The 10,612-nt window shown below is 46.8% G+C and overlaps 1 protein-coding gene across 1 annotated transcript in view; it reads left to right on the forward strand.

Annotated features, from left to right (window-relative positions):
• Window positions 1-10,612, forward strand: part of Bach1 (BTB domain and CNC homolog 1) — a 41,102-nt gene that overhangs the window by 19,344 nt on the left and 11,146 nt on the right. Inside the window, exons 2-3 of the mRNA XM_005345351.3 lie at window positions 3,839-4,132; window positions 7,162-8,508. Coding sequence (XP_005345408.1) covers window positions 3,899-4,132; window positions 7,162-8,508 — 1,581 coding nt within the window. The 5' untranslated portion in view covers window positions 3,839-3,898. The remainder of the gene's footprint in view (window positions 1-3,838; window positions 4,133-7,161; window positions 8,509-10,612) is intronic.

Raw genomic sequence — 10,612 nt, forward strand, 5'->3', positions numbered from 1 at the left:
TCATTGTCCTGAGACTGTGGCAAACTCTTCCCTGGCCCCATAAAGCCACACCCTAAACCTGTGCTCTGTGAGGCTTGACAGACCTGACCCTGCCATCTCAGGCCATCTCAGATTGAGTTTTCGGTTTGTACATTATCTGAAGGTTAAGATGTGATGAATCTTAGCCTTTTGTCTTAGTCTCTGTGTCGTTTTTGAAAGTGAAAACACCAGCCAAACAGCAACTGTATTAAAGTGTAACTCATCCATCATGGGTAGAGAACAGAACATCTCCAAACTGAAGTCCAGGAAGCTCTGAAATGCATGCTCATCCTTAGTCAGCTTGAGGGAATGAGTCAGCAGTTTAAGGCTGGCTCCTTTGCTGGAACTGAGACAGACACCCGTGCCTGCCCGGGAGTTAGAGATGTGAGCAGCTGGAGTGTGGTCCTTTGCTGTTAGGTTCGAGAAGTGTTGGCTGGTGCCTGGTGGATGTTAGTAGCAATGCACGGTTATCATGTAGTTAAGGTGTTAGGTAAAAGGATTTCTGACCGCTTAGTTTGGGACTGCCAAACTAAGACTGGGTACTGCCCCGCTGTAAGGAGGACAGAGGTCAAGGTGGCTTTGTTGTTGCCAGTCACTGTAGTGAGGGTGTTTACAGTCATGGCTGTTCTCTGGCTTAGCCACTTGTGTAGTGTCGTAGCTCCCAGAGGCCTGAGCTGGGATCCTTCGGGCCTGTTGTGGTTCTGGAAAAGTCATCTAAGTGCTTCATTCTGTGAGGTCTGATCAGTGCACTTCCAGTCACGGGTGGAACGTTCGGAAGGTGTCCACGGTCTGGGTTTGGGTTGTATTAAAAATGTCAAGTCATTCAGCAGCGAGTACCTGTAGCCGGACAAAGTTCCGTCTTCTGTACTTGGATTGTGGCAGAGCGCAGTCTAGACAGAATTGTGACATTTAGACTGAGGCCGAATAGGTGAAGAGTCGGCCGCCCGCAGTCGTCCAAGTGGCTGGCATGTGGAGAGTGGAGGCTCTGGGCTCTGCGGGTGAGTGGCAGGTGGGAAGGGCTGTGACGGGAGAGTGGCATGGGCAGGTGGAAGTGATCTGAGAGAGCAGAGGGTTGGCGAGTGCCCCGAGAGCCCACCAGCCACGCGACTTTTAAGAACATGCTAAGAAACTGGGTATGACTTTCAGAAACTTGAAGAGTTCTAAGGTGTTCGGCAAGGAAGATCAGGCAGAGACAAAATCACTTGAGTGGTGTGAGCTCTGTTAATGTCAGCCCTTCATAAAAAGCTTGCTGGGACACAGGCCCTGTGCTCAGCCCCTTTCCCTTGTCATCCCACAGAAATATCACGACCTCTCAAGGAGGGGCTGAGCTCCAGCTCCTTAATCAGCTTGTCCGAGCCGCCATGCAGCTGTGGAAGAGCTGGGATTTGATCCCAGTTAATCTAAGATTCTCAGTCCCAAGCTGTTAGTGCTGAGACACTCAGGAATCTTTAAACTGAGTTGATCACAACTGTTTTTTTTTTTATAGCTTTTAGATTTTGAATTTTAATTTGTGTGTGTGAGCATCTGTGTAAGTGTCTACACACAAGTGTGTAGGTGATCTCAGAGGCCAGGAAAAGGCATTATACCCTGAAGCTAGAGTTACAGGCAGTTGTGAGCTGCCCAGAGTGGGTGGTGGAATCTAAACTCCTGCCTTCTGCAAGAAATAGCAAGAGCACTTAACCTCTGAACCATTTCTCCAGGCCCTGGCATTATTTTTTTAAATGAAGAGCACATCAGAGTACTTTGTATGGGTGTAAGGGTTAAATGCTAATATATGAAGGTTTTCATATTTTAATGTTATGTAACTACATTGGCACACATGAAAACTTGGGAGGTGTGTAGAAGGATAAGCATTTGTAGAAATAGGACTTGAGTGCTCCGGTTAGAGCTGGAGACAAGTGTAGAGCTCAATGGTAAGGCCGGGGCACCGGGACTCAGCATAGAATTGTATATGTGCATCTGGGAGGGAGAAGTGTGAGTGAGGAGTGGGTCCCGGAGTTCCATGGGAACAGTGAAATTCCTAATGTAAGCTGTGCTTACTCCACCAATAGGGACCTTGGCCTTAGTGGGTCCTCATGTTTCTTCCAGCTCCTGATGCTTGCTGCTCTCAGCTGGGATTCCTAGCACTTGGGGCTGGCATTCTACCAGTCTGAATGCTCATGTCCTTCCTGAGGGACGTGAACCTATGATGTGTAATCTGTGACTGAAAGATGCCCGAGCAGGGGTGATAAACCAGATATGATTCTCTCTGAGTCTGAAGTAAGCTGTGATCCACTGTACCTCAGAGAAGAAGTGGCCACGAGGCCAGAGGTGGGGGTGGCGTTTCATGGGCGTTACCTTGGGATCCAAAGAACCTTTAGGTTATGCTGTGCCGTTTGTCTGTCCAAGGGGAAGAGAAATGTGGCAAGTCGGAAAGCCCTTGTGAGGTGAGACAAGGGCACGCACAGAACTTTGATGACATCGCACACTGATGACAACATCAGTCTCTAAGCTTTCACACTTTGACTTGGCTGTGTGGTGTTCACTAGAATGATCATGATAAGTGTAAGACTAACTCACTTTGAAGGTTTTTAGCCTGGGTGGCTGGAAAGCATGAGAGCATCATGGGGCGGGTCGTAGCTATGATCATTGCCTTAGCCGGCAGGCTAGTGTGGGCAGCTGCCTTGAAGGAACTCCCACCTATAGGAGACAACAGGATTGGGGAAAGCTAGTCTCAGCTATCCCTAGCAGTTCTTAGTAATTCCTTGTTGCTAACGGAATCAAGAAGAACCATTTTAAGAAGAGTCTGACCGCTTCTTTTTTTTTTTTTTTTTTGTAACTAGAACACCAGGGCTTTGAGGTAGAGTGAACTTGCATGGTTCTGGTTTCTCCTTTCTTGTCTTGCATGGCAGTTCTCCTTCACTAATCCCCAGAGTGGGGATCAGATGGTGAATTAGATGGCAGAGGAAATGAATGATGCAGAGAGGCTTATGGGTGTCATCTGTGGGGTGCACACGAGTGGGGGTGCACACAGGCCATGGGGACTGTATGAAAATGCTATCCCTTAGACTCTTATTACAGTTTCTTGTGTGTCTCAGGGTGCATATATCAGAATTGTCATGCCAGATATAATAAGCATACATGGATTTGGGGTACCTCCTTTCTTTGAGTGCTGGTATTGTGCACATGCTCAAAAACTGTTTGAACGCCACTTTATATTCAAATGGTTATACTTTGTCTTACATTGTAACATTTGAGGAAACCAAGGCTTTCTGTACAGGCTAAACCATGCTTTTGGTGATACCATGGCTTTTCCTGACTTTGGCCTCCCAGAGTGCAGCATGTGGAAAGTGAATTCTAAGATGTGTCCTGATACACGGGACCGCTTTTCCTGTGCTGCAGAGTGCACTTGACCTTGTGTTGATTGGAGCCTCTGGATGGGAAGCTAAGCCTGTGCCTAATTGCTCCTCATTCCATCCCAACGTGAGACCAGGCCATACCCATGAACTGTCTCCAAGTAGAGGGTGGGATTTGGACTGAAGGTTCTGGCCAGCCCTTGGCTCTTAGCTCAGTATTTTTCAAACATTTAGGAAGTCCTGGGCTTAGGAAGTTCTTACTCCTTAAGAGCCTTGCCTTAAAATTAGAATTACTGTCATCAGCCCACTTTGCTTGAAGTTTGTTGAATGAATCTAGATTGTCCCTCTGGAGGCTTTTGTCTCCATTTCTGTGTTGTAACAAGTACACATTTTACTTCATGCTGACAGTTTGTTGTTTAAAACACATCTCTCCCCTCTCCCCCTCCCCGAATATGTTAAGTGACATCTTCCCTGTGTGTTTGCAGGTCGGTGACAGTTAGAAGCATGCTTTCCACTGCTCTCCCTGATCCCGTCTGCCACCCAGGATGTCTGTGAGTGAGAGCGCAGTGTTTGCCTATGAGTCCTCCGTGCACAGCACCAACGTCTTGCTCAGCCTCAATGACCAGCGGAGGAAGGACGTGCTGTGCGACGTCACTGTCGTGGTGGAGGGCCAGCGGTTCCGAGCCCACCGCTCGGTGCTGGCTGCATGCAGCAGCTACTTCCACTCGAGAATCGTAGGCCAGACTGATGCTGAGCTCACCATCACACTGCCTGAAGAGGTGAGGGGCCACAGCGCTGGCCGTCACAACCAACTCTTACCCAGCTACCTTCTGACTATGAACTGAGCACAAGCTCCAGTCTCCCTGAGGAGATGGGCATCTTGGGGAGCATTTCCATAGCAGCCCTTCTCTGGCTTTTGTTGTAGGAATATTGACGTGTAAAGTTCTCCCTTTGGATGTTCATACTTGTTGGACAGTGGACTATGTGGATACAGTCTCCCCTGATAGATTGTAGCCATTTGGAAGGGTTCTGGCTTAGAGAGTACTGGCTGTGTGACTCTGTCCCATGACCTGACAGCTATGACAGGTTTAGGGTGTGTGCATTCTCTCTCAAGACGTCTCCCATGAAAAGCAGGCACCCTGTACGTGTATTTCTCCCTGATATACTTTTTCCTGAGATTGACTTTATTCTTTGGGAGGAAAGACATGATCTGTTGTCTTGGCCGGCGAGACGGCTCAGCAGGTAGAGGCTTCTTGTTGGCCACAGTTCAGTTTCCTGACTCACGTAGTGGAAGGAGAGACAGAAGCCTGCAGGTTGTCCTCTGACGTCCACGTGCTTACTGGCACACACCTCCCACATCCCCCACCCAGTAAACAGACACACAAATTAATGCTAAAATCTAAAATAGTTTACTGTCTTCCTTGTAGAGCCCTAGCCCTGTTTTCCATACACCTTGCCATCCCCAGTCTGTGTAACTTCAGCTTGTGAATGCTAGGGTCTCTGCCATCTTCCTAGCTTCCGGGGGCTTGTCTCAGGTGAGGTGGGGCTGCTTGCCCTGATTCTCCTGGCTCTGTTTATTGGTGTGTGCTTGGGCAGTTATTGCTCTTAGCATATTTTCACATCAGACCCAAAGGGTTTTAAGGAGACTAGGAGGAAGTGTGTAGAGCTTCCGGTGTATGGCATAATGTGTCATGTTCCCTGTTGGGTGTAAGTGGATAATCTGAAAACTAACCCCTAGTGGGGCCTGTGGCTGGTGCTGCATCTTGTCTGTGTCTGTAGGGTTGGGGTGGTTCAAGGGTACCCACCATTGGTTTTACAAAAGAACATGAATCCCAATGTTGGCATGCTTTCTACAGTTCATGTTTAAGCTATTTAATGTGTCTTTAGAGGTAGAACAAAGTTTCTCTAATGGATTGTTAAGAGAAGATGTATATATTAATATACAAGTATATATATAGTGTGTACATTTGTATGTTTTATGTTTATTCTGATGATGTATAAATCATGTTTTCAAATATTTGAGCTGTTCCATCACAGTGACAAGTTGAAACATTACATATATTATTTGGTCGTTTTAGCATATTTTGGAAAAGTTTAATTGAAATTTTTGTTCAGATTGTTATAAATTTTATATGGTCTTAAGGAATAATGCTCAGCGTTCCATCAGTAACGTTCTGAAAAATTAATAATGTTCCAGCAGGAATGTTGATGAGATGGCTATAGTGTTCGAGCATTAATTAGTTTCTGTGAGTTCTGTGAAGGTTCCGGTATTCTTCGTAGTTACTATCTGGAACCTGCGGATCCCGCATGCTGCTTACGCTAATTCCTTCTTGCGCTTGGGCCCCGTTCTCCCTTCCCTCTTCTGTCTCTAGATGCCGGCCACCACTTTCTGTCCTTTGACAAGAGCCATAGAAGTGGGACAGTGCAGGGCTATGTGACCGCGTTTTGCCCTTTTTACACTTAGGATAATTTCCTTGCTATTATTCAGATTTCTTGTACCAATAGTTTATTCTGTGTTGCTGATGAATACTGTATAATAGTTACATCTTAATTTTCCTCTTTAAAACGTCTTTACCCGTTGAAGGAACTGAGATTAGTTTCGATTTTTATCTGTTACAGATAAAAGATGTTTTAGGTTCTTTTGTAAGAAGTTCATTAATTATGGATAAAAACCAGAATGTTTTTCTGGTCGTAAGGTAGTTGTGCACATTTAATAAGAAACTAGTGACTTTTTGAAGTGTTGTCCACTTGACCTCCCTACCAGCATTGGGAATGACTCAGTTTCGCTGTTCTTGAAGAATGCGGTGGTGTTTAGTTTAGCACTTTCAAGCTAAGGGCTGTGAGAGTAGCGTGTTTTACGAGAGTCTTAGTGCTTTGGTCAGAGTTTTAGGTGCAGTCTGTATTTTGAACCCAGGGTGAACGCTCTGTGCACATTTGCGGGCTCTTTCTACCCAAGCCGTGCAAACACAGCCTCGGTGTAAATGCACAGGGCACAGGGGTGTGTTCGGAGGCCTTGCCTCCCAGAGCTCTGAGTCTCTGCTGAAGCCATACAGAGGCAGGATTAGAACCTCTGCATCTGGATCATTAAAATATTTTTAGAAATATTTGGCACAAGGCGGTACTCGCCTTTTTTTTAAAGATTTTTTTTTTATTTTTTAGTGTGTGTGTGTGTGTGTGTGTGTGTGTGTGCGCGCGCGCGTGTGTGCATGTGAATGCCTGTGCCAGCAGGGGCATCCGATACCCAGAGCTGGAGTTACAGGCAATTGTGAGCCTTCCCCATGTGGGTGCAGAGAACCAAACTCGGGCTTCTCTGCAAGAGCAGCCAGTGCCATGATCGCTGACCTCTCTCTCCAATCAATACTTTGGTGTATTGTGCTGTTTTTGATAGTTAAGGTATTTCTATAAGTATTTTATAAGTAATTCTCATTTTTAAAAATTCCATTCTATAGTTTATTACTGTTCCTATTGTTTGGCCTTTGGGAACTGCACTAGCCTCAGACACCCGGCAAAAGCCATTGCCTTTTTCCCCTGGGGGCTATGAGTGGGTATGTCCTGCTTTATTTCATAGATGACTTTTTTCCGAGTGCGGAAATCACGGTTATGTCTTAAGGAGTAAACCTTATTGACGTGGAATTCCTAAAGTGAGGTTCAGTCCTGTTGAATAACTTCTGCATTTCGAGGGCTATCTTTTCTTACACATTACCTGTCCAGCCACCACAGGTGAGTTCATGGCTCTGCTGCTCTTCTCCTGCTGTCCTGGCTAGTCAGCCGTGAGTGACACGTTTATTTTTGTCTTGTGTGTTAACAGGTGACAGTTAAAGGATTTGAACCTTTGATTCAGTTTGCCTACACTGCCAAGCTCATCCTAAGCAAAGACAATGTGGATGCGGTGTGCAGGTGTGCGGAGTTCCTGAGCGTGCACAATATCGAGGAATCCTGTTTTCAGTTTCTCAAGTTTAAGTTTCTGGACTCCACCGCGGAGCAGCAAGAATGTGCAGGGAAAAAATGCTTCTCCCCCCACTGTCAGAAAGCAGACTTTAAAATCTCACTTTCAGACCAGAAAGATCTAGAAATCATTGAAGCAGAGGAGTACTTGGAAAAGAAAAGTATTCAGGCCCCTCAGTGTGACCCGCAAAGGTGTCAGGGCAATGTGAAAGCATCGCCCTCTCTCCAGGACAGTGCCAGTCAGACGTGCCAGGCCATGTGCTTGGAGAAGGATGGAGCCCTGGCATTGCCATCTTTGTGTCCCAAGTACAGAAAATTCCAGAAAGCGTTTGGAACTGACAAGATCCGTACTCTAGAATGTGGCATCAAAGATGTCCATGCTGCTTCTGTCCAACTGAACGAGACGTCTGAACTCGAGTGTTTGGGGGGAGCACAAGGCTGTGCAGATTTACAAGTGATTTTAAAATGTGAAGGAGCGAAGCCAGCCATGGAGAGTGTGGAGACAAAGCGCAGAGACCCCACCCCTCAGTGCCCCGCGGCGCAGACCGAAGCGGCTCCTTTCCCTCACAGTTCTGCAGACCCTCACGGGCTCTATTCCCTGCCACTCTTACACGCATACGACCAGTCGGGTGACTTGGGCTTTGCTGGGGTGCAAAGCAAAACAGTGAAAGCAGAGAAACCTTTGTCAGCTCCAGATGCACAGGAAGAGAAACCGTTCTGTGAAAATCAGGATTTATACCTGAAATCTGAGACAGGCCCCAAAGAAGACAGCAGCAGCCTTGCTTCTGGTGATCGGAGTAGTGTGGAGAGGGAGGTGGCGGAGCACCTGGCCAAAGGCTTCTGGAGTGACATTTGCAGCACGGACTCGACTTGCCAAACGCAGTTGTCACCTGCTGCGGCCAAAGAGGGCTCAGAACAGGGCTTCTCGCAAAGGCGGTCCGAGTGTCCCTGGTTGGGTATCAGGATCAGCGAGAGCCCAGAGCCAGGCCAGCGGACTTTCACAACTCTCAGTTCCGTCAACTGCCCCTTTATAAGTACTCTGAGTTCCGAAGGCTGCTCGAGCAACTTGGAGATGGGAAACTACGATTACGTGGCGGAGCCTCCACAGGAGCCTTGTCCGTACGCTTGCGTGATCAGCCTGGGCGATGACTCTGAGACCGACACAGAAGGTGACAGTGAGTCCTGTTCTGCCAGGGAGCAGGAATGTGAGGTGAGTGGACCTGTGCTCTCAGTGCACACGGCCTAGAGGAAGGAGGGAGGGAGGGGGAGACCACGTGACAGATGCGGCGTGGTGAGCCGGATGTATGGAGTTTGAAAGACTACTGTGTGTGTGTATGTTTCACATGGTATGTGTATAGATCATGGGGGAGACCCCCACATGGGCTGTGTAACTTTTGTAATCAGATGCCCCAGCAGGGAGAAAGGATAGCAATGTTGTCATTGGTGGTTAATGGTAACTTTTGGAAGAAAACATCATGTTCATAGCCCCAGATCGTCAAACCTGAGAACAGTCTGGTATATGAGCCGTGGTTGGCTCTGAGGAGCTGCAGGGTTCTGGCATGTAGGGACGTTTTTGTAGACCTAATTTTTCTTATACATTGCTTTTAATTATTAATTTATTTTATTTTTCTTTAGCCATTTTAGGCATTAGTTTAATGAATATCTCAATAATTCAGCTTGGTAACATGTAGCTACTGACTTAAGTTGCCACATCAAGCTTGCCCCATGCTTTTGGTGTGTATAAGTTTATATTTACTACTTAATACCTACTTTGTGTAACATTCTGCTTCAGTGATAGTAAGTAGGGACCCGTGCATTAGAAATTAAGTTTCTTTAGTTTGCAAAAGTCACTGAGGCCATTCTCACTTTGCTTTTATAAGGAATTCTTAATCACACTTCTCTTTTTGTGCGTGCCTTACTTGCTCTTTAGTCTGTGGTGGCCCGAGGTCTGTCCTTGGAAGGGTCCTAGAGCACAGAACGGTGTCACCACTCATTTCTGTATCAACAGCGTTTCTCTGGAATGAAAAGTCACTGAACACCTATGTCCCATTTCCCTCCTCCCTGCCTATAGCTCGCCGTTCGCTCTTGCTATTGGTTGCCTGTTACAGTTACTGCCCATAGATAGGTGAGATAAGTAGGGCTTGCTCGCTGGAATTTGCTTGATTTTACTTAGGATAGTGTTCTTCACGTAGCAGGCTTTCTTATAAGGCTGAGTAATAATAGGTCGCAGTGTGCGTGTATGCCACGTTGTCATTATCTGCTCACCTCAGTCTGTCTGTCTTGGCCATTGTCAGTGAATGCAGAAAGACAGACGTCACTTGGAAATCTGATTTCAGGGGACTCCGGGCCACATGGCATGCACACGGTTTTCATTTCTGTGAGAGCTTGACGGTGGCTTTCATAGCAGCTTGCTGGTCCCTGCCAGCCATGTACAAAGAGCCATTTCTTCATGCCCAGTCTTCATCGTGGTCTTTTGCTTTGCAGCGAGTCGAGGGTGTTAGTCTGAAGAGGCTGCCTTTCCCTGGCTTTGGGAGGAAATGGATTGCAAAGCCAACGGGGTGCAGTCACTGGAGCCTTCAAAACAGATGAGAAAGTAGTCCAGGAAAAAGTATTCCTAACTTGTTTTCACAGTGTCTCCATTGGCAAGTGAGATGTATAGCTTTTTAAATAAGTCATATGAAGCTACATTTTTGGCAGAAGTTTTCTGAAGTGCTATAGAAATGACTGGCACAATTACTCCAGTACTGCACAGTGCCATTGCTGTGTGGTAGTATTCAAAGATAAAGTAGATTTTATTACACATTAAAAATACGTTAGGGAGAAACTTCTTGAAGTTGTTAATGTAGTAGACAGTAAAGTACATATTACCGTAGAGCAGTAGATGAATTCCAGTTTGAATGCGGTGCTGTGTAGTGGCAGTGTCTGGTTCGCTGCAGTGTTTGCCTTCTGGATGCTCTCCCAGCCAGGAGTCGTCCGTCAGCTGAACTGTCCGTTCTTACTGGGGTGGTTTCTGTAGAAACTGGAAAGCAGAGGCCTTTGTTTAAGGATTTATCTTACTTAGGTGCATATCTGTTTGGCCATGTGCCATGTGCATATGTGTGCTGGTGCCCGCAGAGAGCAGAGGGTGGGATCCCCCGGAGCTGGAGTCAAAGGTAGTGGTGAGCTGCCTGACCTGACGGGCGCTGGGTGTAGAACTCAGCTCCTCTGCAAGGGCAGGGAGCACTCTGAAGCTCTGTATCGCTCCAGCCCAAGGTCTTTTCATAACACGTTAAACACGTTAAACTCTGAGGAATGTGACGCGTGTCTTCATCTGT

This window comes from Microtus ochrogaster, chromosome 2 (genome assembly GCF_000317375.1).
Source record: "Microtus ochrogaster isolate Prairie Vole_2 chromosome 2, MicOch1.0, whole genome shotgun sequence".
In the NCBI taxonomy this organism is placed as follows: domain Eukaryota; kingdom Metazoa; phylum Chordata; class Mammalia; order Rodentia; family Cricetidae; genus Microtus; species Microtus ochrogaster.